Below are 27,510 nucleotides of genomic sequence, written 5' to 3'. Positions count from 1 at the left end.
AATACCGATTTGTAGAACAACAACATATTTGAAACAGATATTTGCCTGCAGTGAAAAAGTGCCAAAACGGTGTTAAAATTTAAAATAAACTCTTAATAGACTTTCTTGAAATGCCTTATAGCAGTTGTTTTCAATCTTTAAACAATGCGTACCACGTTAGAAAACATTTGGCTTTTTAAGTACAATTACAACCAGAATTAAAATAATTTAATTCAATTCAATGTATTTATATAGTGACAAATCACAACATAGTCACCACAAAGCTAAGGTCTAACCTTATCCACCCCTGGAGGAAACACAGTGGCAACAGTGGTGAGGAAAAACTTCTTGTAAGAATTAAAGTGTACGAAGAAATGAGGCTTGCAAAGCGTGATTTGCACATCTTGGCTCGCCTGCTGCACTGTGGGATCTTGGTTACAACACAACAGTTCAAAATAGCAGAAAGCTACTCCATAGATTCTCACCAAATTTGCACCATAGATAGATATTACAGCATGGAAGACTCCACTGAAATTTGGAGGTGATCCGGATCCAGACTGGTGGACGTTATAAATCAGCAGAGAGTGGTGTCAGATCAGTTTCATTTAAGTGTCAAAGCCATAAAACCGTTGAAACCTTAATGATGATACTTTGCTCCATTTGGTTGCATTGTGTTGATGAAAAGTTGTTGAGTTAGTCTTAACCTTCTACCTTCTTTGAATTAAAAGAAGGTGACTTAATTATACATAAAAAAACAAAACAGTTTGTTCGGTTAACTCAGTGCACCACCAGAAGGAGCTTGTGTACCACAGTTTGATAACTATGACCTTATAGCATGTTTAATTCACAGAACCTTTAAATATGACCTTCACACAAAAAGTGCAAGGAGCTATATGAGCATTATTACGAAGTTAAACAAATGAAAGAACAAATAAATATAACCAAACCACTCCAGTCTGTGCAGTACCTTCTTCTATGCCAGTCTGTGTAACAGTAGCCTTGAGCATTGATAGGCTGAACTCACAACATCTAACAAATCAGTTAGTGTTGTGGTTGGGGCATTGTTAAAAACAAGAAAGTTGTGATAAAAGATAAGGTCACAATATTGTTTATGCAATTTTAAGACCATTTTATGCCACTGGTATAATAAAGCATATAAATGCAACTAAAGAGCAATTAACTTTTAAGTCTCAAGAATATCCAACACTGGAGTTGAAATGTAAAAAAAAACAAACAAAAAAAAAACCCACTAGAGTTCAAACCTCTGCCATCACTAGTTTCCAATTACAACCCCAATTCCAATGAAGTTGGGACGTGGTGTCAAATGTAAGGCAAAGGCTATACGCCCAACCGCTGGGCAAATAAATATAATGTCCTACCTTATTCGCCCAACCGTTGGGCAGATAAGTCATACATTGAACGTTACATGCACAACCGTTGGGCAGATAAATATAATATCTTATCTTATTCGCCCAACCGTGATCGTGTATTTGACATGTTTTGTGCATCTAAACTACATTTTTTACACCACTTTTTAAGGCTCTATTGCGGCGTGTTTGACACATTTAACGGCGCAGTCTTTAACTACTGCGAAAACACCGCAATGGATGAAAACAGACAAACTTCATAAGCATTCTGAACGGAAGCCTGTTAACAACAACAAAACAGTTTTTGAACAAAATGCTGCTTGTTGGCTGTAAGATGGTGTTAGTTTGACACTGTTCTCTGGGTGTGATGAGCCAAACAGAACCGCTTTAGATCACAGCTCCTCCGCGGGCTGCTAACCTTCCCGCAGCCGGCAAAAAAATATCCGCCTTTTTCCCCTCCCGCGTTGAAACCAGAAGTGATCTTACAAGCTCGCTTCGCTCATTGGTCGGTTGTGGTTGGGCGTATATGCTCGCGTATTTACTTTATTGACCCAACGCTTGGGCGTATAGCCACTCTCAAAATGTAAATAAAAACAGAATACAATGATTTGCAAATCCTCTTCAACCTATATTAAATTGAATACACCACAAAGATATTTAATGTGCAAACCGACAAACTTTATTGTTTTTGTGCAAATATTTGCTCATTTTGAAATGGATGCCTGCAACAGGTTTCAAAAAAGTTGGGACAGTGGTATGTTTACCACTGTGTTGCATCACCTTTTCTTCTACCAACACTCAATAAATGTTTGGGAACTGAGGACACTCATGATTGGGTACAAAAGGAGCATCCCCAAAAGTCTCAGCCGTTCACAAGCAAAGATGGGGCGAGGATCATCATTTTCTGAAATGCATGAAAAAAATAGTCCAGCAATTTAAGAACAATGTTTCTCAATGTTCAATTGCAAGGAATTTAGGGATTCCATCATCTACAGTCCATAATATAATCAGAAAATTCAGAGAATCTGGAGAACTTTCTACATGTATGCAGCAAGGCCGAAAACCAACATTGAATGCCCGTGACCTTCAATCCCTCAGGCGGCACTGCATTAAAAACCGGCATCATTATGTAAAGGATCTTACCACGTGGGCTCAGGAACACTTCAGAAAACCATTGTCAGTTAATACAGTTCACCACTACATCTACAAGTGCAAGTTAAAACTCTACCATGCAAAGCGAAAGCCATACATCAACAACATCCAGAAATGCAGCCACCTTCTCTGGGACCAAGCTCATTTGAAATGGACAGATGCAAAGTGGAAAAGTGTGCTGTGGTCTGATTAGTCCACATTTCAAATTGTTTTTGGAAATCATGGACGTTGTTTCCTCTGGACAAAAGAGGAAAAAGACCATCCAGACTGTTACCAGTGCAAAGTTTAAAAGCCAGCATCTGTGATGGTATAGGGGTGTGTTAGTGCCCATGGCATGGGCAACTTACATATCTGTGATGGCACCATCAGTGCTGAAAGGTACATCCAGGTTTTGGAGCAACACATGCTGCCATCCAAGCAACGTCTTTCTTTTTCAGGGACGTCCCTGCTTATTTCAGCAAGACAATGCCAAGGCACATTCTGCACGTGTTACAACAGCGTGGCTTCGTAGTAAAAGACTGCAGGTACTAGACTGGTCTGCCTGCAGTCCAGACCTGTCGCCCATTGAAAATGTGTAGCGCATTATGAAGCTCAAAATACGACAATGGAGACTCCGGACTGTTGAACAACCGAAGTCATACATCAAGCAAGAATGGGAAAGAATTCCACCTACAAAGCTTCAACAATTAGTGTCCTCAGTTCCCAAACGCTTCGGACTCCCAAACACATCGGACTACGAGGCCAAGATCAACAACTTGCTCAGTGACTCCAGTACTTACGAACGTCTGAAGAGAGACCCCACGAGCGGCTACAAGAAGAAAATCATTAGCTACCTCCAAAACCTGGAGAAAGAGGGACTCATCAATAGGCAGACATACTACAGACTGTACCCTGGGGACGCCACTCCATGCATCTATGGACTGCCCAAAATCCACAAACAGGACGTGCCACTCAGGCCTATTGTATGTAGCACACATTCCATCACATACAATTTGGCCAAGCACCTCAAGTGGATTTTGGCTCCCCTAGTGGGTAACTCAGACCACCATGTGGAGAACACACAAGATTTTGTGAACAAGATCAAGGACCTGCAGATGGAGGCAGATGAAACTATGGTGTCATTTGATGTGACATCGTTGTTCACCTGCATCCCCACCGCTGAGGCCATCTCAGCGGTGAGGCAGAGACTGCTGGAGGATGTGTCTTTACTTGAAAGGACCAAACTCACACCAGACCACATCTGCCAACTCTTGGAGATCTGTCTTAACACCACGCATTTCCTGTTTCGGGGGAATTACTACAGGCAGATCCATGGTTGTGCGATGGGGTCTCCGGTATCCCCCATTGTGGCTAATCTGTACATGAAACGAGTGGAGAAGACAACCTTGACGTCTTTCATGGGCATCTCTCCCAGTCACTGGTTCAGATATGTCGATGACACATGGGTTAAAATCAAGCAACAGGAGGTTGAGGACTTTACAGAACACATCAACTCAGTGGATTCCAATATCAAGTTCACACGTGAGGATGCCAGAAATAACCATTTAGCCTTCTTGGACTGTGATGTTATGATTGGAGAGAACAGGCAGCTCCAGACAGGGGTTTACAGAAAACCCACTCACACTGACCAATATCAGTTCTTTGGCTCAAACCACCCCCTTGAACACAAGCTCGGGGTGATCAGGACACTTCAACACAGAGCCCTACAGGTGCCCACAACTGCAGAGGGAAGGGCTAAAGAACAACAACTTGTACGGAAAGCCCTCACAGTATGTGGGTACCCACGATGGTCCCTGGACAAAGTGCAGAAGTCCCAGAAAACAGAGACCAGATAGACAGGAGACGGAGACAAGAAGAGGAGGAGTGTCTCTCCCTTATTTAGCAGGAGTAGGGGAAAAACTACAGAGGATCTTCAGACAGCACAAAATCCCAGTTTACTTTAAACCGGTTAACACCTTGAGACAGAAATTAGTTCACCCTAAGGACAGGATCCCTAGTTACAAACAGAGCAATGTAGTGTATTCTATCAGATGTCAGGAAAACTGTAATGAACACTACATAGGTGAGACTAAGCAACCTTTACACAAAAGGCTATACCAGCACCGCAGAGAGGGCGCAAATGCACCTCAGTCTGCAGTTCATCTCCACCTCAAAGACACTAACCATACGTTTGAGGACAAGGAAGTTAAAATCTTAGCCAGAGAGAAGAAATGGTTTGAGAGAGGTGTCAAGGAAGCATTCTTTGTGAAACAGTTGAAACCCAGCCTTAACCGGGGAGGGGTCTGAGACACGCTTTGTCCCCTGTTTACAATGGGGTACTCAGGTTAAAGCAGTTTCAGTCTTTTGTTCATGGTAATGAGTCATTCACGTCATCAGGAGAGTCGTCAAGGGAGCCATTAGGAGAGGCTTCCGTCCCATCATTAGGAGGGACAGCTGCCCTGTCATTAAGAGGGTGCTAACTAGAGCACAACAGGTGCTAATTAGAGCTATTGTTTAGTCACTAGCATATAGCAGTCTGCCTCTTGGTAGGAGGGGTCTGGTTAGGTTTAAAAAACTCCAGCTTTTGTCGGCTTCTGTATTTTCTTCTCTACAAGAGTCAAGACAGAAGTCAGACTACCAGAGCAAGAATTTTAGCTGAGGAAGCTTCTGCGATTTGAAGCGAAACGTCCTCGCGTCAAGCAACCCAGTCCAGTCGAAGATTCAAGCTTCTCTACTATGGAAACCACCTGGACAACTGAGAGCCTACACAGAAATAAAAGTTCATCAGTTTGAACATTAAATGTCTTGTCTTTGTGGTGTATTCAATTCAATATAGGTTGAAGAGGATTTGCAAATCATTGTATTCTGTTTGTATTTACATTTTACACAACGTCCCAACTTCATTGGAATTGGGGCTGTACACAAAATTTTACTTGGATAAAAAAAATTTCAAGGTCAAAGTTCTGTTAGAAGATTTTGGCTTTTCATAAGCTAAATTAGATGTGATCAAATGTCAAGTGTATGTATTTAGATCATGCATTTGAATGAAAGTTTTTTTTTGCGGTGTTGTCAGGTTTTTTTTTCTTTTTTCAGGTAATTTTCACAGATTTGTCATTGCTTTTTGGCACTTGGTTTCTAACTGATAGCGGGAAGACAGACAGACAGGCATAAAATTGGAGCCTCCATCCAGAAAAATGAGTGACTGAGGCAGGTTTGATTGAGATATAATGCAAAATGCACACCAAAAGAGCTTTTCAATATTAAATTCAAATGTACCCAAAATCCACAATCCAGATCAAACTTTGTCAGGTTATAGTGAGTGCCAGTCTGCACCTCACTTTAAAATATGAGAGTGATTGGGGAATGTTTGACTAAGACATAATGTTTAATTAACATTAAATGGGTTTTTCAATGTTAAATTCAAATGGCCACAAAATCTGCAATCTGGTGTCGCCAATCGACCCCCCCCCCCCCCCCCCCCCCCAAAAAAAAAAAAAAAATGGCCTGCCCTGCCTTCACTGCACATGCGTCATTTTGAAACACAGCAACGTCATTTCTGGACGTCAGCAGCGGTACACTATTTATCACCTTGTTTCTGCTTAAAACTGCACTCCAGTCATCATCTGTCTTAGTGACAGATATCTGAAGCTTTTGTACAACAATCATTTCCACATAAAGTCAGCATTATTTCATAATAAACGGCAGGGGACCGCTCAGAGCACCATAGCAGCAGGTCTGAGTCTGATGTGCTGCTGCTGCGCCTACATCATTTCGGAACGGCAGTAGCGATTCATCATCGCCGTGTTTCTGCTTAAAATTGACTTTAGAATGATTTAAGAGGTTTTACCTTGTCATCTGATGGTTAATAATCACATTATTCCCTTGATCACTTTGGGTGTTAAGAGTCAGACTCAGACATGCTGCTATGGTCCAAAATGACGTATGTGCAGTGAAGGCAATGTGGACTTTTTAGAGGGGACTGTTTGGTTGGCGACACTGGATCAGACTGTCAGTCGATAAAGGATAGCATCCTACATAATGCTCTCAAATATGAAAGAAATTTGATATTTTTCACAGTTTTAAATTTTTGAAAATTCAGTCAATGTTAAAGATAGGGATTTTTTCCAATTTTCCACGATTTTTCCTGTCTTTGACCTTGAACTTCCCTTTCATTGCTGCAAAATGCATGATGTAAACCAATCAAAATCCACACGGATTAATCAATATCCCCACATGGGGGTGTTGCTAAGGGGAAAAAAGCCACCAAAGACAAATTGAGGTACCACCACTGCCTACAGGTGGACAACAGAAGGAATGACAGTCAGGCCTGTGACATATCCAACACAAGAAAGAGGTGTTGTGTTGGACAGGAATTGTTTTTCTGAGTGCCACAAATAATGTGTGTGGCATCTTACTGTTTTGTAAATAGTTGTAAAAAAAAAAAACAAAAAAAAAAAACGCCTGAAGTATTTCCTGCATTTTAATAGTTTTATGCAACTGTTGTTTGCTACATTTGTACATATGTTTTTTGAAATTGACAATTTATATTTGCATTCTAAGTTATAAAATGGGTTTTGGAGTTTATGTTTTTGTGTGAATTTAGGTTCATTGTGTTAATACAGTGAGAATGAAAGAAAAACTGTAAAGTCACACAGGTGAGGTTGTGTTAAAAAAGACACCAAACAAGGCAAAGTAAAGTTTTTTTAAGGTAAATTATGAAGGTAAAACTAAAAGTGGTCAAAAAAGGCCAATTATACCCTGGACTCCAGGTGGTTAATATACTGTGCTTACAGCTCAGTAAGAGTTGTTTTTTATAAACACACTTTCAACCTCACACCTTCAATGTTGTGTCAAACTGAAGTTTGCCATCTGCCAAATCTTACATTAATTCATATAAAACGTCAACTTTGGTAATTAGCTTTGCGTTGTCTCCTCTGGCTGCTGGTGGCCGGAAAACGCATGTATACATCATGGCATGGGGACAGCGTTTCATAAATGTGGATCAGTACACTGTTAGGTCAATATTTCAGAAGAAAAAGGGAGAGAAGGGCTGAAGTGACTGCAGCTGTAGCGCATTTTAAGATGAATTAGTCTTATTGGCAAATTGACTTTGAAAGACCAATAATCACAACCACAAAAATGTTCAGTATCAGCACCAATAATCAGTTGACCAATAATGTGTACACTCTACAAAACCTGCGCATGTGCTTGAAACATACTCATGCTGGAAAAGTCCAAATTTTTCAGCATGACAACGCTCATCCACACAAGTCAACAGAGGATGCATTACAGTGGCTTAAATCTTACCACACTTGCCGTAAGTCAGGATCTCATGCCCTCTATTTCCTTTTTCCTCAAGCTGAACAAACACCTGAAGGGACACTTTACACTAATCATGCAGAGGGTAAACAGCTATATATCGCTGGTGCCAAGAGAAGACACCAGATTTCTCCACCGGCAAGATACAAAAATGTTTGATCATAGGGTAGGCAACTAACATGGAAAGTAATGACACTGCATGACAGAGAACATTCAAAGCTTTAAGGAGATATGCAATTTATATGAGCATCTTGCTTGCTATTGAAATAGTGTAGGAGGCAAAACTTGTACATTCTTTGTTTATAGACAATAACAGAACTTGTCTGTAAGCCTTTGTTACTTACAGTCCATGGGCCAAGCAGGTTTTCAGTACCACTTAAGACTACTAAACATTTACAATCCAGCCTCAGTATACCATGGCTTACACAAAAATGATGGCCACACCTAATGGAAAATGGACTGCATTTATACAACGCTTTTCCATCTGCATCAAATGCTCAAAGTGCTTTACAATTATGCCTCACATTCACCCATTCACACAACACACACCGATGTCAGGATGCTGCCATGCAAGGCGCTCACTACACACCGGGAGCAACTCAGGGATTAAGGAGCTTGCCCAAGGGCCCCAAGTGATTTCTGGTCAGCCTGGGGTTTGAACCACTACCTCTCCTCCAGGTTGGTAGCTGTAGCCAGGTAGGGGTCAACGAAGAATTACACAGGGGTCAAAATTTAAAAATGCTCCAATCACTTTGAAAAGTATATCACATATTTCTCCGATCATAAAGATTCCAGAAACACACACACACACACACACACACACACACACAAATGGTGATAAAGGTCAATTTCAGTTTGTACAAGGGTCAAAAGTTAAAGTTGCTCCAGTTTTGGTAAAAAGTGATGCAAATGGTTGGTTGAGCTAACAAAGTTTTACAAAGGAATACTTTGCATCTTCTGTCATGCTTAATTACGGCGTTACGCGTCAACATATGTCATATCATACAATCCAGTGGGCGTTGACCTTGTTCATCTTATTAGCTCAACCAATAATTTTCATCACTTTTTGCCAAAATTGGACCAATTTTAACTTTTCACCCCTACAAACTAAAACTGACCTTTGTCACCATTTTTGCTGTTTTTACCCCCAAAACATTCAGTCAGAGATAGTCCAAACTATTACCTTTTTGCGGTCTTTTTAATCAGACAATTAATGTGGTATTACTTTCAATATGATTGCAACATTTTAAAATTTTGACCCCTGTGTAATTCTTCATTGATCCCTACTGGGTTATAACTACCGCCCTGGGACGGCCACCATACATGTTTGTGTAGGTCATGGTACCTTGAGACTGGATGGTAAGTTCTGTTTAGTCAACTGAAGTGGTAATGATTAGGTCAGAATTGACTACTAGCTCATGGACTATTAGTTGGATGAGCCATTCAGGGACACTTCTGACCTTCATGCCTATCTCCATGTTAGAGAGGTCAGCAAAGGGCACCTCTCTAGTCACCAACTCCCACAGCAGGACAGCAAAACTCCACATATCTGCTGAACGACGGTTGATCTCTTCTGGCTTCTTCTGCAGAGCTAAGCACAGTGAGGATAGTGACATGTTAAGGCCAAAGCAAACCACGCAGTGAGCCACACACACACACACACACACATGTGCACATGACTGATAACTGATGTCAATTTGATGCATTTTTCAGTTTGAACATGGACAAAAAAGTTTCATTTGAATGGAGAAAAATGAATGGATTCTGTACATCATTTGTATAAATAATCACCATTTGCATTTGTCGGCTAATAGTCCAAGTCCAGTCAATGAGCTCAGTAGCCAACGTCCCAATTTTACTCTGAAATCCCAGTCCCGGGTCTGTAGGACCATAAATTTCTCACTGAATTCCCATTTTCAGACGATAAGCTGCACTGGTGGCATGGTATTTTTACTAGCTGCACACTGATACTTGGTGCCAAATAGTCAAATATTTTCACGCTTTACCACCTGCCACAGCAACACACATAGCAGAAGTTTTATCGTTAATGAGAACAGGAGGACAGAGTCACACAGTTTTAATCAGGAAAAATATTTGAATAACCCTTGCTTCCTTACTTCTTCTAATGATTAATGGATAACCTGCCTCCTTCCAATAATTTTTCAGAAGGTCTAAACCTTCCAAATAAGTGTTTCTCCACTGCAAATGCACCAGACTGTCAGTTTGATCCAGACCAAAATGACATCTTTTGATCAAACCAAATTTTGGTCCTTTGTATGTGGTATGAGACAGATTTCACTGTTGGCTTGTTTTGCATGAAACAAGGTCTGCATGAAAGCACCCTAAATGTGTTCACAACCTTATGAAATACCCTGCTCCAACAGATAAATAGACAACAGTGATCATATCTAGTTAGCATTACAATTACAACACCCTTTCTCAATGAGTAGTCTGCGGACCACTCTTGATCCATGAGCAACCCCTGTGGTCCATGAGCACATTGACAAAGTCTGTTCTGTGCAAGTCTGATTCTGTCAGATTTCAGACGCTACACAGAGTAGGTCCTGGTTAGTCCTTAGATGGGAGACCTCTTCAGAAGACCAGGGGCTGTGTGTGTTTTCCAGGTAAAATTAGAGTTGCATCGGGAAGGGCATCCGGTGTAAAATTTGTATCAAATCCCAATGCAGATCTGTTCTGGGTTCACTGTGGTGACCCCGAACAAATGGGAGCAACCAACAGAATGACAACATCACATTTAAAATTATTAACATATTCTACCTTCAAAGTGTTTCTCAAACTATTTAAAAATGACTCAGAAGTTAACAGACAGCAGCATATATGTACTTGAAGCTCAATCCATCTCGGAAATGGGGACATTGTGTGCTCAATCTTCTGTTGTGAAGACGATGTACACACTGTTCTGACACCATGCAACATTTCTCACTTACCAATAGTAAATTGTTTAGATGAAATGGATGAAAGAGACTTGCTCAATTATGCACATCACAAGTTCCAAGCTAACTTTATTTGCATTTTATCACAACACTGGTAATGTACTTAGTCAGCAAAGATGTCTGCTCATAGTTTGGAAAAATTGATGCAAGGGATGCAGAGAGGAGCGCCAACAATAATTTTTTTCTACTTCAAATTTTTCTAGGAAGCTGCTACAATGTCTTGATATTTTCAAGTGGTTAGTGCACTTGGTTTCAGTGCGGAAGGTTCCCGGTTCAAACCCCACCCCTACCAAATTTCTCCATGTAATGTGGAGGTGTGTCAGGAAGGGCAGCCGGTGTAAACGTTGTGCCAAATCAACATGCATCTCCACCTTGGAGCGGAAGGAACTTACTGTTGTGGCAGCTTTTCCAAAGAAGTTGCAATGCAAGTTGTGATGGTTTTAGGTTTTGTTTTTTGTTTTGTAACAAAATTGCAGGAACAAGTGAAAAACAGCAAGACTAGCTGCAGTCTTTATTACTGCTACTATTATTGTATAATGCACTAAAAATAAAAAGCAAAAGTTGTTTAAGTGAGACATTTTATCTGTTCACTTTATTATATTTAAATTTTTTTCTCCTTAATATTGGTATCAGTTGGGCTCTACCATGGTGCGTACACACTCACACACAACTCCCACAACCAGCTACAGAAAGAAGGAAGAAAAACTTGCCACACTGTGTCCATGTTTTTGTTTTATAGCTTAACTGCTGTGAAACACTCACAAAATAACATTTTCTTTGCTTGATTAAAGTTTTAAGTGGAGACTGTCATATCCTCTGACCACGGCATTCTGTCTCTCGTCACTCTTTCCACTGACTGACTGAAATGTTCTCTGCAGCCAGGACAAAATGCAGCCAAATTCCCATCATGAAGCTAATGCTATGTTTACACATGACGACAAGTCACGAATGCCACGAAGTCCACATTCTTGGCCGCTGATCACGAATGTGATGATTCGGGGCAGAGGCATCAGGTGTCCTCAGGAACTGCTGCAACCTGTTACCACACATTACGATTAATGGCACACGTTGCCGGAGAATTATCAGGAACCATTATGCACGGTCAAGAATAGTGTTGCGCGTAACAGCGCATCGTTAAGTTCTGTCACGTTGTGAACGAGGTGAATTGTCTCCACACACACACCCATATTCATCCAACCGAATTCAGATCGCTCCAGTTTTTCAGAAGAACGCTGTGACTGCATGCGTAGTTGGGCTCTGTGCCATGGAGTGGCGCAGAGAGGAGGAGGAGGACAGCGACAGATGTGTGGCATCATGCGGCTCTCGTCTCGCGCATTTCCCCAAACATCAGACACATGCAGCAGGTGGACTTTTAGCCGACTTGGTGTCAGCAATCAAACAATGTTGTGCAGAGCAGGGTTTAATTGTGCGCGCGCTTCTTCCTCCGCCGAAATGGAGGAGGTGCAGAGATGTCTGGCTGCACGTGAGTCTCCTCTCGCTCCTCTGGTTGCTCAGACTCGTTCTCCCGCTCATCGGTTACAGCAGGTGGAACTCCTGCAGGAGCGTCCTGAGGAGCTTCAGCAGGAACTGTGGAACGACATTTGGAGCCGAGTTTAATTGTGCGCACATGACAGAAAACTGATTTGTCGTGGCGCGCCGTGAAATGTGACGCCGCGTTACAAGTCGTGTCAAAACTTGACAGTTTCCGTGTCACTTCGTAATAACGCGTGACAGTTTGGGCTCCAAGAACCATCACAGGAACCATTACGAATGTTGTCACGTTCTATTAAGGATCAATACTCATTAAGACGGATCAATACGCTCAGTTGCGACCTCCACGATGTGAGATGAAATGAGTGTGGTGTGTGACATTCGTGGAAGATTTTTTGACAGGCAAAAACATGCTCCACGAATATCAAGAATATCACGCACCAACACGCACTATTAAGAAACCTATTCAGATGCGTTAAGTCACATTAAGAATGTCAGGAATGTGTCACGAATGACAGAAAAATGACATTCGTAACGTGTCTTGCTTATGTGTAAATGCACCTTAAGATCCACTGCTCTGGCAGTGATGACCAGTCAACATACAGCTGCTGTTTAACTGGCCAATGCAGATTACCGAAAAATGGCATTAATTGGCCTGATATATCAGTCGACCAAGTAAGAGTGATGCTTACCCTCAGGGGCAATCCATGCAGGCGAGTACATCCTGCCAGGACACTGGAAGGAGAACTTAACATCTGCCATGCTAATCCTTGCTGTCATGTCTTCATCTATCTATAGAGTGAGAACATTGTCAAATTGTTCAGCATTTCATTTCCCATAATGACTCAAGTTTATATTTTTATAAGTACCATGATTTCACAATAACCATGAAAGTTTTATGAAACCAAGTGAAAGGTACTTCTTACCATAACGCTCTTGCTGTTCAAATAGTGACGAGGGATCATTGGTTCAAGCGTATGTAAGAAGGCCATTCCACAGGCAATGTCCAGTGCAAACTTCACTGCCTGTGTCTGGTCCACCACAAAGTCTGACAGAAAGTAGGGGTGGGGGGGATTTAGGTACTATAACTTTCACAAAACCAAATGACACTGAAATTGTTATTTTGTAGAACATGATGACATTGCAATGACATAGCTGTGCAACAAATCATAAGTCCTTGCAAGTCACCAAACATGGAAACAAGTATGGACTTTGTGAGCTAAAGTACTCACTGGTGCCTTCATGCAGCACGTTGTAGAGGGAGCCATAAGGCATCCAGTGTGTGATGATGATAGGGTGAGGGGCAGGAGGAGACTGACATGCTCCCAACATGGGTAGGACATTCGGGTGGGAAAATATCCTGAGATAAAGCCCATGAGGGACAGACATGGGAGAGAGACAGACAGACACAAATCCACATAGGATTTGACATAAATAGGAGGTTGACATAAGACATAACCCCTCCAAAACACAGACACAAAAAAAAGACAGACAAATGAATGGTCACAACAGCACATAAAATATGGAGCTTACACATGCTGAATTGAATAAAAACCTGAGTTTGGGGTACTCCTCATTGAAATCTCTGCTCTTCCTTGTTGTCCAGTCACGAACTTTTAACACCTTAACAACAATTTCATTGCCTTGCCAGCGCCCTTGCCAGAGCTACAGAACATAGGGGGGATGAATGAATGATGCACTATGTCATGAAGAGTAATACAGAAATACAGTACAGTAAAATATCAGAATAAATGTACCTCTCCAGACTGGTTGTCATTTATTTTAGCCAGGAGAGAGAGCTGTCTGTAGTCGACACCTGCATGTTTGTTCAAAGTGCCGTTGCCTAAAACACAAGATAACTGCAATGAAAAACCTCAGACAAAAGTTCCACACCTTGTGAATTTCAAAATTTGACAGAAATGTGTTGGAAGTTTCAATGAGTACATTAGTACCTTTTGGGAACTCAACAGGGAACTTACTTTTCCCCCTGCTTTCATAATTCCTACAAAACCAATTAACGATAACTACTCAATGTATTACTTAGTTAATTAGTAACCAGTAAATGGTAAGGTAACCTCACCATCTAAAATACAAACATTGCTGAATATTCTAGGTCCAACATTTAAAATTTTGCAGACTTGACAAATACGACACATTTTGTGCATCCAGCACTTTGGCACTCCAAGCTGCTGTTTCTCTGTAGCAGACAGCAGGAAAATAAGATAAATACCTGAATGTGCTTCACAACAAATGTGAAAGCAGTGGAAGCTGCATAGTAAAGAACATCATTGTGAAAGGTAACTGTTTAATATTCGCTGATTTGGTATTTGAATGCAAAGTGCATACAAAGCCTTAAGATGCTAACACCACTTAAATTTTTGTTATAAAAAAAGTTATGCATTTTCAACACATTTTGTTAAAAAACTGTTTAATCTGCTTTTGGATGTCATGCTTAATCAATATTTGTGTCTTCTTGTACTCAACAACAGAAGGAATAGAATCTAATTTATTGTCACTGCAACAATACAAGATTTAAAGTGCAGAATCGTATTTAGCACACAAGAGTTTATATATATATACACACATATATATATACACACATATACATACACACACACACACACACACACACACACACACACACACACACACACACACACACACACACACACACAGTGAGGAAAATAAGTATTTGAACACCCTGCGATTTTGCAAGTTCTCCCACTTAGAAATCATGGAGGGGTCTGAAATTTTCACCTTAGGCGCATGTCCACTGTGAGAGACATAATCTAAAAAAAAAAGTATCCGGAATCACAATGTATGATTTTTTTAATAATCGAGATGTTTCAGGTTTGGAGTTTCAGCTCTCTCCAAAGATTTTCTATTGAGTTCAGGTCTGGAGACTGGCCAGGCCACTCCAGGACCTTGAAATGCTTCTTACAGAGGCCCTCCTTAGTTGCCCTGCCTTTGGGGTCATTGTCATGCTGGAAGACCCAGCCATGACCCATCTTCAATGCTCTTACTGAGGGAAGGAGGTTGTTTGCCAAAATCTCACAATACATGACCCCATCCATCCTCCCTTCAATACGGTGCAGTCGTCCTGTCCCCTTTGCAGAAGAGCACCCCCAGAGTATGATGATTCCACCCCCATGCTTCACGGTTGGGATGGTTTTCTTGGGGTTCTTCTCATCCTCTAAACATGGTAAATGGAGTTGATTCCAAAAAGCTCTATTCTGGTCTCATCTGACCACATGACCTTCTCCCATGCCTCCTCTGGATCATCCAGATGGTCACTGGTGAACTTCAAACGGGCCTGGACATGTGCTGGCTTGAGCAGGGGGACCTTGTTGCCCTGCAGTATTTTAAACCATGACAGCATCATGTGTTACTAATGTAATCTTTGTGACTGTGGTCCCAGCTCTCTTCAGGTCATTGACCAGGTCCCCCTGTGTAGTTCTGTGCTTTCTCAGAATCATCCTTACCCCACAAAGTGAGATCTTGCATGGAATCCCAGACCGAAGGAGATTGACAGTCATCTTGTGTTTCTTCTTCTTGTGTTTCTAATAAATAATCATAACAGTTGTTGTCTTCTACCAAGCTGCTTGCCTGTTGTCCTGTAGTCCATCCCAGCCTTGTGCAGGTCTACAGTTTTGTCCCTGGTGTCCTTAGACAGCTCTTTGGTCTTGGCTATGGTGGACAGGTTGGAGTGTGATTGATTGAGTGCATGAACAGGTGTCTTTTATACAGGTAACAAGTTCAAACAGGTGCAATTAATACAGGTAAAGAGTGCAGAATAGGAGGACCTCTTAAAGAAAAATTAACAGGTCTGTGAGAGCCAGAATTCTTGCTGGTTGGTCAGTGTTCAAATACTTATTTGCAACAGTAACATACAAATAAATCATACATTGTGATTTCTGGATTTTTTTTTTTTAAGATTGTGTCTCTCACAGTGGACATGCACCTGAGATGAAAATTTCAGACCCCTCCATGATTTCTAAGTGGGAGAACTTGCAAAACCGCAGGGTGTTCAAATACTTATTTTCCTCACTATACAAGGTCTGGTAGAAAACTATCCGACCTTTTTATTTTTTGCAAAAACTATATGGATCTGAATCTTGTGCACTTGCATCAGCCAAGCTTGAACCTTCGTGTGCATGCGTGAGTTTTTTCACGCCTGTCGGTTGCGTCATATATATATATATATATATATATATATATATATATATATATATATATATATATATATATATATATATATATATATATATATATATATATATATAAACCAAAAGTGTTGCGTTTATAATTTTGTTGAGTATATATATATATATATATGCTTGTTTGCTCCCATTTTGTATGAGATTAACTCAACGATCTAAAACTTTTTCCACATACACAATATCACCATTTCCCTCAAATACTGTGCACAAACCAGTCTAAATCTGTGATAGTGAGCACTTCTCCTTTGCTGAGATAATCCATCCCACCTCACAGGTGTGCCATATCAAGATGCTGATTAGACACCATGATTAGTGCACAGGTGTGCCTTAGACTGCCCACAATAAAAGGCCACCCTGAAAGGTGCAGTTTTGTTTTATTGGGGGGGGATACCAGTCAGTATCTGGTGTGACCACCATTTGCCTCATGCAGTGCAACACATCTCCTTCGCATCATCCGTGAAGAGAACACCTCTCCAAAGTGCCAAACAGCAGCGAATGTGAGCATTTGCCCACTCAAATCGGTTACGACGACGAACTGGAGTCAGGTCGAGACCCCGATGAGGACGACGAGCATGCAGATGAGCTTCCCTGAGACAGTTTCTGACAGTTTGTGCAGAAATTCTTTGGTTATGCAAACCGATTGTTCCAGCAGCTGTCCGAGTGGCTGGTCTCAGACGATCTTGGAGGTGAACATGCTGGATGTGGAGGTCCTGGGCTGGTGTGGTTACACGTGGTCTGCGGTTGTGAGGCTGGTTGGATGTACTGCCAAATTCTCTGAAACGCCTTTGGAGACGGCTTATGGTAGAGAAATGAACATTCAATACACGAGCAACAGCTCTGGTTGACATTCCTGCTGTCAGCATGCCAATTGCACGCTCCCTCAAATCTTGCGACATCTGTGGCATTGTGCTGTGTGATAAAACTGCACCTTTCAGAGTGGCCTTTTATTGTGGGCAGTCTAAGGCACACCTGTGCACTAATCATGGTGTCTAATCAGCATCTTGATATGGCACACCTGTGAGGTGGGATGGATTATCTCAGCAAAGGAGAAGTGCTCACTATCACAGATTTAGACTGGTTTGTGAACAATATTTGAGGGAAATGGTGATATTGTGTATGTGGAAAAGTTTTAGATCTTTGAGTTCATCTCATACAAAATGGGAGCAAAACCAAAAGTGTTGCGTTTATATTTTTGTTGAGTATATATATATATATATATATATATATACACACACACAAAACTTGCAGTAAATACAAGAGTTCAATATTTCTGCATGAAATACAGATGTATACCACTAAAACACCCAAATAACCCAAACAGTGAGGGCCTCAATTCAGACACCAAACTGCACCTCTGAGAATAGAAAATTTCAAAAAGCTTCACCCTTTAGCCTTGAACAACCCCCCAAATATTCCTCTTGTAGAGTATTTGGTAATGAAAGTAAGCAAGGAAAGCTCTTTAATTAATCAAGTTGCCTGTCTGGGACTTACGGGGTCGAGTTCTTGTGGTCCCTTTCCAGAATGTGTCCTTGAAGGGAATTTTGGTTAAGTTTTGTCCCATTTTCTCTGCTTTCTCTGGGTGATGGACAAACACATTATAAAGAGGAAATAAATCTAAAGAAAAAGTAGAGTAAAATAAAAACAGACAACAGACAAATTTAAATCAGTGATGATGGATATTTGTGATACCTCTAAGGAAATCACGCAGGTGAGGTTTGGCTTTGTCCAAAGGTGTCTCACCATATTTGTTACAGATGCTCACCTGAGCTCCATTAGCTACAAGATCCTAGGAAAGAGTGTGGCAACATTTCAAAACGAGTACAGAATATTTCAATGCTGGAAATTGCACATCAACACCTCCTTACGATCACCACCAGAGGGTGGACCAACCTCAGCCACCTGCTCTTGGCCCCAAAAGCAGGCATAATGAAGTGGTGTATTTCCATGTTCATTGGCAGCATTAGTGTCTGCTTTGCACTGGACCAGCTAAAATAGAAAGAAAAGAATTATGTGTAATTCATGGGGGGGGGGGGGTGCTAAGAGCTTGTTTGGCTTCAATACAGACATGGTTGTCTTTGCTGTGGACACATACCAAAACTATTGAGACATGCCTAATAAACTGGATAGGAGGATGGCAGCAATTCCAAATTACAACCCTGGAGCAGATCCAAACATTACACACCAAGATAAAAGGGATATATCTGCACTAACTAACTACAAACACCCATACAACTTCCATACAACTCTACCTACACTGAATTTCCAATATAATCATATATTGCATATATTGCCAATAGTGCATTTAATGTCAACTGTTGCCCTGTCTGTTTTCTTGAACTTTATGAGCAGAAATGTGTATTTTGGTTAGTTAAATTAAATCATTTAAATTAAATCCAAATCTGCATGCTTTGAGTCACCTTATCATATTTAGCTGTTGTACATGTTACTTTATAAAACCAAGATGCTTACTAAAAACTGCAAGTGGTTCAAGTTTGCCTCTGGAAAAATAAAAATAAAAGATAAAAACACGGAAAAAATCACCAATCATTCCCCTCTTTAATATTCCTGAACTTCAACCTGCAACAACAGACAAGATATTTTGTATAGTGTTTGTTCAGATGACATCAGTTTAGGTTTTGTAATATTCTAAGTTTATGAGCAAAACATTGGCCAGTGACACCAGCACAACCCCGTGTGATGAAAGAATTGTGTCAGGGTCACATCTTTGGCATTGTTTTCATGTAAAATAGTGGGTCTGAGGGGTCAATAATTCAACAGATGTGCAAACAATTTTATAATTTATAGACTTTTAGTGGCATCATAGTGATGCATGATTACACTTTATCAACTTATTGTAGAGAAATTCTATTTCAAATACAGTGAGCAGAGATGGCCAAAGTTAATCTGCCATAACAATGAAGGCAAAGGGGACGACGACCCCAGTGAGGTTCAGGTAGTAACAAACAGCAAATTCTGTGGCTTTTTTGTGCCAGCAGTCACTCATAGAGCTAAGCATGACATTAATATGTTAATTATGATCAGAAGATCATTAGAATGATGTTTCTTGTGTTTGATAAACAGGGTTCAATTTAATGTCATCCCTTTACAGAAATTTTTTTTTAACAAATATAAACTGGATGCAGATTTCAATGTTTCCCCTCAGATTTTTTTTCCACGTGTTACTGGTGCATAAACAATAATAATAAAAAGTGGGAGTCTCTGGCATTATTTATTAGTGTAACTGCAGATGGAATAGAAATCAGCGATAACAAAAGTAGCACTAAACCTAGAGATCAACAACTTTAAATTTGTCACAGGTTGTCTGGCACAAGCACTGACTAACTGGGGTTCTTCAACTGCTTTGGGTCCCAGCCAGATTGACAGCGTTGGCCTTTACTCTGAAGGCTTGCACTCAAGCTTCCTTCTTCTCCATCATCCCTCCCACACTCTCTCTTATTTAAATGTCCAACTTCAGAGCAAAAATAAACATGTTTACAGGCTGGTACAAAAAAAGCAAACAACAACAACAAAAAACAGTTTTGGTCTCTATAGTTTTTCCCTACATTCCTTACATTCATTTACTAACCTCTTAATTTCAGATGTTTTAAATCAAATTTAAGCATAACTGGGGGCGTGCTCACTTTGAGTGATAGTCATTGAGCATTGCTCGACTCTCACGGTGCCGGTAACTCATTATCTGCTGGTAGGACGTACAAGATGAAGATGTGGAGTGAAGGGGTTTTGAGTTTAAAAGTTTGTAAAACTTAATTTGCGACTGTAAAATCCAGCATTAACATCCGCAAATCATCAGACACAACGGGGTTATTCCCATTCTAATCCAATTCCATCATTTCCACGGTTTATTTTTCTGTAAGTAATTAGGTCGGGGAAGCTTACCGTAGCAGGAGCATCTTCATGCCAAACTGGAAATTCTGTGAGCAGAACCACAGATTTCCGCATCTCGTCAACTGCATTGAGTAATTCTGTATCAGAATCCATATCAATACATTTGTATGATAGATTAAATTCACCTATTTTGGCATCATCATCGCTGCACTAGTTTCTCTCACTCTCAGCAGACAGTGCCATTACTGAAATCTGCATAGCAACATGGTCAGGGTACAGAGTGTCAGTGCAATATTTTATGGTCTGAAATCTCACACGATTAACCAATCAGATTTGTGGAACAAATGTAATTGGATTAGAATTATTTTGAATGCACACACTAAACCAAATCACTAGGAGAAGCACCGTGCAGTCCCTAAAAATATTATTTTAATAAACACACGAACGGGGACGTATCTAATGTTTTGATTGGCACTGTATTTCTGAAGATATTCTTATGCCCCTAAAAATGAAGAGTGACAAAAAATTTGGAATGGGACTGTATCTTACTTTTAAAACACATTTGAAAATGACTATATGGAAATATTTTACTTTTTATTTCCTTGTGGAACTGCCTGCATCACCATCAATCATGAATTACATGAAAGTTGATCCACAATGTGTATGATTTTGAAATGATTCACAAATATCAAAACTCTATTTTCTAAATGCTAATCACAGAGGAGGGTAGGAACGCAGGTGCATTACATGTTAAAAATAAAATACAATAAAAAAAAAAGACCTACTGACAAATTCTGGTTTCATCTGAACTGTTTTTTCTTCAAAATCTAAAAAAACAAAACAGTTGCATGATGGTACATGGTACAACATGGTGTGCCTCTAAATAAAATCTACACTTTAAAAACCCTCTGTAAACACTTAGCTGAAGACTCCAGTGAAAGCAGACTCGTTCGATTTCGTAAAGAGCCAAGAAAGTTAAAAATAGCTTATTTGCAGAGTATCATGGCTGTCATTTATGGCTGATCACCTAAAATACTCTCCACCACTATTTTCATTTTTATGTGTGCTGTGGATTTGCACATTTGCACAAGACGAGAACAGATGCCACATGCCATGTTTACTGCACAGTTTTAAGTGTGTCAGCAAATCAGGAGTGCAACAACGTTTTGTCATTATCACAACACGTGTTCCTGTTGAATTATTCTGATCTAAGTAAAAAGTGCATTAATGCAACCCAGCTAGTGTTCAGTTGTGCAATGTGATGAAGTGCACAAAAATGTTTTCATTTTTACTTTGCTGGAGCCCTTAGAGTCTGAACTAGAGTTTAAGTACCTTAAGTTCATTGTGGACTCACCATCAGCTTTGTCCTGTTTTTCATAAAGTGTATAATCCAGAGTCTGACTCAGAGCACCGTGTGGAGTTCCAGTTGGAAAAAAAGACTGACTTTTCTGAAATGAACAGCAGTCATGTGACTTTTTTCAGTTCCTGCAATGATTTTTTTTTTTTAAATCCGTTTTTATTTTTCATGGCTGTCAGGTGTTTTCCAGACATAGAAAGTATAGTGAAAGGTGTTATTCAGTGATGTAATTTGTCTGTCGATTTAGTGCTCGTGCTCTCGCTCGCTCTCTGAATGTGCATAAACAGCAAGAAAATATGACATGCTTTTAGACCATTGCTTAAATCCAGCATACACGTAAAAAAAAGCAGGAGAACTCCATGTAGATGTGTCATCATCTGTAGCACACCAACTCTACAGGAGACAACAACACCACACAAGGGCTGCTGAAGGGGTTACACAGCAGGTGTTTTCGCATCCCACCCATAGATCGGACACGTTTTAACACGCACAACGTCCGCACAACTGCTGCCGTCCTGTGAAACAGGTGCCTACAGAGTTCTGGAAATAAATTCTTTATGGATCATAACAAATACTTTGCTTTGCAAAGTATCAAGATGTCACACAGTGAAAAAAATTATACATAAAAGATGCAACCATAGTTGTTTTACAAAATCCACTATATGCTCAAAATAGCACTAGCGATCTAGTTGCATTATGGCTACAACATTTGAAGAAAAAAAAAACCTTACTTTCAAACATACTGGTTTATGTCAACTCTGAATCAGTGTTAGAAGTTGTTACTGTTTGATTTGATACTGATGTCATGTATGGATATGATGTTGAAAGGGAACTGCTATCTGTGCATCTGTCTCTTTAGCAGTATTAACTGTATGAGTAACACCAGTGGGTATATTATCCTGACATCAAATTAATGGCTCACAATGTTCTAACATGACTAGAGCTTAAAAAATAAAAGTAGGACTTCCGGTTGGAACACCGCGACGCTGGCAGCACAGTAGAGAGGCTCCTGAGCGAACCCGAGAAATCTTATAAAAAGGCCCATTCTTAGGAGAAATATCAGATACATAAAGTATTAAAAAGGGGGGCCGGACATCACCATACACTATTTTTTTCACGAAGAAGGGAAAGAAAAGCACGTTTTGGGTTCCGTGGACAAGGCTAGCCAACACCTGCTCAGCAAATCCCACGATGGCAGACTCCAAGATCCTACATGAGCTAAAACAGTTTCGACAAGAAAGCAGGGGCCAATTTGAAGAGTTGAAATGTGACATTTCCTCAGTCAATAACAGACTAGAGGCGATGGAAAACCGAATAGAAAAGGTCGAAGAACGAATTCAAACAACCGAGGACGTAGCTACTGGCTTGCTAAAGCTATACTCGAAGTTAGAAGAACAGCTAATCGAGCTAATGCAGGCCCGTGGCAGGTGAGAAAACGTGAGGATCTACGGGGTCAGTGAAAATGCAGAGAAAGAGGCATCAGAAATGAGAATTTTTGTGGAAAAACTGCTTTGTGAGGGTCTTCAGCTGCCAAATGACGTGGAGTTACACATCGAAAAAGCACATCGCTCCCTGGGATCAATACCACCTCCAAGCGCTCCACCCCGCTCCATTATTGTGAAGTTTTTAAGTTTCCGAACCAAGGAAATGGTGCTGCGTAAATCCTGGCAAATAAAAGGTTTCAAGTGGAAAGATAAACAAGTAACCTTGGACCAGGACTTTCCACCTGCCATTACTGGAAAGCGGAGAGAATACGCCGAAATCCAGAAAGTGTTAAAAGAGAAAGACGTGCGGTTTCAAACACTCTTCCCCGCCAGGCTGCGCGCGAGACACGGCGATGGAGTTATGATTTATGACACTGCAGCGGAGGAGGCAGAGGATATGGTGAAACGGGGATACGCAGTCAAGCTCATACAGACACCAACATCGCTTGTGGAAGGCATCCAACAGATGACCTGGACCCGGGTGGACCGACGCGTGAGGAAGAATGTACCCGATTCAGAGTGGGACCCCAGCTACAAGGAGAAGCTACGCGCATTCCGGAGAACATCCCCGAGCCCAAGCACAGAGTAAAGGTTTAAGACGGCGAGGTCTTTTGAATGAAAATGTCCCTTTGATTGAAATATGATAAGTTTGAATTGACTGGGTGAGTAAAATATTGTAATATTGAAGGTTCTACCATGGGAGTTTACATAAAACTGTCATAGCCATAAGGATCTCCTGCATTGTTAACAGGAGCAGGGTCATTGCCTTAGAGCGCCCCCTGGGACACATGAGGGTCTACTGCACAGACCCCAACATAGGGAGTCATGTTCATTTCTGTTCTTTTTGTTGTGTTGCTTTACACTCTGTTGTTCTTGGTAAGGAAGGGAAGAGTGCCAGGTTTAATGACTGTTAATTGCTAAGACACTCAGATGCCAGCCCGGTCTGTAAAATTTGTTTCACTAAATATAAATGGGATTCACAATCCAATTAAGAGATCAAAAATATTATCACAATTGAAAAGGGAGAAAGTCCGGCTAGCATTTCTTCAGGAGACTCACCTGGATGATTGCGAGCATGTCAAACTGAACAAAATGGGATACTCTAAAGTATATTTTTCTTCTCTCAGCTCTGGGAAATGTAGAGGAGTAACAATTTTGTTGTCCAACGCAGTGAATTTTGAATACATTTCTGAATGTAAGGATAAAGAAGGAAGATACCTTTTGGTCATAGTAGAGAAGCTTGAATCTTTGACTGGACTGGGTTGCTTGACGCGAGGACATTTCGCTTCAAATCGCAGACGCTTCCTCAGCTAAAATTCTTGCTCTGGAAGTCTGACTTCTGTCTGACTCTTGTAGAGAAGAATAAAACAGAAGCCAACAAAAGCTGGAGTTTTAAACCTAACCAGACCCCTCCTACTGAGAGGCAGACTGCTATAGGCTAGTGACTAAACAATAGCTCTAATTAGCAACTATTGTGCTGTAGTTAGCACACCTAATGGCAGGACAGCTGTCCCTCTAATGATGGGTCATTAGACATTCAGTTTTGGTCACAGGTAAACTGGAGGGAACATTAGTGAGTCTGTTAAATGTATACATGCCACCTGGCAGTGACTGGTCAATATACAAGCATGTACTTGAAACAACTAAATGTCAAGGTATTCCAATATGCAGAGATGATTTCAACATTCGATTACAACCAAAGACTGACAGCTCAAATGGCAGACCAGATGCTAAAAATATTTATAGAAAGGTTAATAATTTTATGAAAGAAGTGGGAATAATTGACATTTGGAGGGAAAATAACCATAGAGTGCGCGACTATACTCATTATTCCTCAGCCCTTAATGTTCATGCATGATATGCATAGAGTATTAACTTGTGAGATTGGAACTTGTGCCATATCAGATCATGAACCAGTGTATTTAACAGTCAACATTAGCAACAGGATTAGATCCACCCTATGGAAGTTAAATTCCAATATCTTGAAAGATACTGACATTCAAAACACTCTGAAAATGGAAATTCTGTGTTATCTTGAACACAATGACACTGATGAGGTTTCCCCTGCAATACTATGGAATGCTTTGAAAGCCGTAATTCGAAGATAATAGCAATCTCTGCTACGCTAAAGAAACGTAAAATTCAAAAAATACAAGAATTAGAAACCAAACTTAAAGAACTTGTGAAAGAGCACTCCACGTCACTAAATAATTTGGTCAAATCTAAAATAAAAGAAATGAAAAATGAGATAGATGCTATAAACACATGAGATTCAAAAAAAGCTCCTTTTTACAAAACAACAATATTACGACGCAGGCGGGAGAGCACTCAAGCTTTTATCTTACAGATTAAGAAAACAAGAGGCAGAACGGACAATACATAAAATAAAACACCCAGTAACAAATGTTGTGGAGACTAGCCCTGAAAAAATACAAGAATGCTTTGAAGAATATTACCGGAAATTGTATTCTCAACCACAATTAGGGAGCAGTGACGACATTGACGCATTTTTATTATCCCTAAACTTATCTAAAGTTTCAGGGGACCAAAATAAGAGATTGACATCAAAAATAACAAAGGAGGAAGTTTCAGCATCAATAGAGATTGAAAAATGGCAAAAGCCCAGGGGCCGATGGATTTAATTCAGAGTGGTATAAAGCTATGCAAGAACATCTAGTCTTAACATTGGTGAAAATGTTTAATTGGATTATTGACAAGAAAAGTATACCACCTTCATAGAAAGAAGCCATCATTTCCATAATCCCAAAAGAAAATAAAGACAAAATGCAATGTGGAAACTATCGCCCTGTAAGCGTGCTCAACATAGATTACAAAATTTTTACCTCTATTTTATGCAAAAGATTAGAGACAATTCTACCAGACCTTTATCAACAAAGACCAGACGGGTTTCATTAGACAGAGACAGACTCAGGACAATATATGAAAAATATGATTAATTATGAAACATGTCAAAAAATGTAATTTGAAAGCACTTATGCTAAGTTTAGATGCTGAAAAAGCATTTGATTCGGTACGATGGGAATTCCTACATAAAATAATGTCTAAATTTGGCTTCCATCATAATATTATTGACACTTTTGCGGCGTTATACAATAAACCAATTGCCAGGATAAAAATTAACGGGGATTTGACCAAAACTTGGCACTCGTCAAGGGTGTGGAGCCTCCGCACTTTTATTTGCTCTATTCATCGAACCTTTGAGCCAAGTTATAAGACAGACTACAGAAATCAAAGGAGTAAACCTTGACTCAGGTGAACAAAAACTAGCCTTTTTTGCGGACGACATACTGATATTTTTGACTGAGCCCTCGCAATCTCTACCCAAACTAATGCAGGTGCTGGATAAATATGTCTCTCTCTCTGGATATAAAATCAACATAAATAAAACTCAAGTGTTAAACTAAACTATAAGCCACCAATAAGTATAAAAAACACATAAATGGAAATGGGACTCAAATAACATCAAATATTTGGGAGTGGTTTTAACAGAAGATTTTGAAAAACTTTTTGATGCAAATTACGGTCCATTAATCTCAAAAATTAAAATAGATTTACAGAGGTGGAGTACAATCCCCTTATTGGGCATACACTCTCGTGTGGAATCAATCTGAATGAACATTCTTCCAAGATTACTGTATTTATTTCATTGTTTACCAGTTTGGATGTCACAGAAATATTTTGATGAATGGGATAGAATTTTGGGTAAATATATTTGGCACAACAAAAAAGCTAGAGTTATATACAAAACACTACAGTTGATGAAGGAGAAAGGTGGACTCGGGCTACCTTGCCTTCAAGAATATTACTATGCGGCCCAACTTAAACCCCTGATATGTTTAGGTTCCCCAACCTACTCAGCCAGCTGGAAGGAAGTTGAAAGGGTAGAAACAGAAAAAATACCAATTATGGCAATATTGTCAGATAAAAAATTAAGAAACAAATTTAACACCATGAAGGATTTTATGTACGAATCTATGTTGAAATGTTGGGATGGGGTACAAAAAAACGTGTAAATTGGAGAAAATCTCTTTGATATTAAGATGGATAGTGTATGATTCAGACTTTTTGCCAAAAACTCAAGATAATAGGTTTAAAACTTGGATCTCAAAGGGTCTGACTTCGTACTACTCTTTCATCCACAAGGGGGTGTTCATGAGCTTTGAAAAGCTGAAGGGAAAAAATGGTCTTCATCAAGATGACTTCTATAGATATTTACAAATCCGACATCATTTCGATCAAAACATCAAAGTCCTATGGGAAAACAGTGAATTAGGATTTATACACATCCTTTTTAACTGTAATAAAATCAATTTCTATGAACAATATAATATCTAATTTGTA

General features: G+C 40.1%; 1 protein-coding gene across 1 annotated transcript in view; it reads right to left on the bottom strand.

The window, feature by feature from the left end:
* LOC117508571 (integrin-linked protein kinase) overlaps positions 1 to 27,510 on the bottom strand; it is a 71,302-nt gene that overhangs the window by 1,428 nt on the left and 42,364 nt on the right. Inside the window, exons 4-12 of the mRNA XM_034168361.1 lie at positions 18,352 to 18,447; positions 18,151 to 18,247; positions 17,953 to 18,036; positions 13,999 to 14,084; positions 13,797 to 13,906; positions 13,474 to 13,601; positions 13,168 to 13,289; positions 12,934 to 13,033; positions 9,257 to 9,387 (exon numbers count right to left, since the gene is read on the bottom strand). Coding sequence (XP_034024252.1) covers positions 9,257 to 9,387; positions 12,934 to 13,033; positions 13,168 to 13,289; positions 13,474 to 13,601; positions 13,797 to 13,906; positions 13,999 to 14,084; positions 17,953 to 18,036; positions 18,151 to 18,247; positions 18,352 to 18,447 — 954 coding nt within the window. The remainder of the gene's footprint in view (positions 1 to 9,256; positions 9,388 to 12,933; positions 13,034 to 13,167; positions 13,290 to 13,473; positions 13,602 to 13,796; positions 13,907 to 13,998; positions 14,085 to 17,952; positions 18,037 to 18,150; positions 18,248 to 18,351; positions 18,448 to 27,510) is intronic.

The sequence above is a fragment of the Thalassophryne amazonica genome, chromosome 4 (assembly GCF_902500255.1).
Source record: "Thalassophryne amazonica chromosome 4, fThaAma1.1, whole genome shotgun sequence".
Taxonomy (NCBI): Eukaryota; Metazoa; Chordata; class Actinopteri; order Batrachoidiformes; family Batrachoididae; genus Thalassophryne; species Thalassophryne amazonica.
The sequence above is the reverse complement of the archived record's forward strand: the minus strand, read 5'-3'. Positions and strand labels throughout refer to the sequence as shown.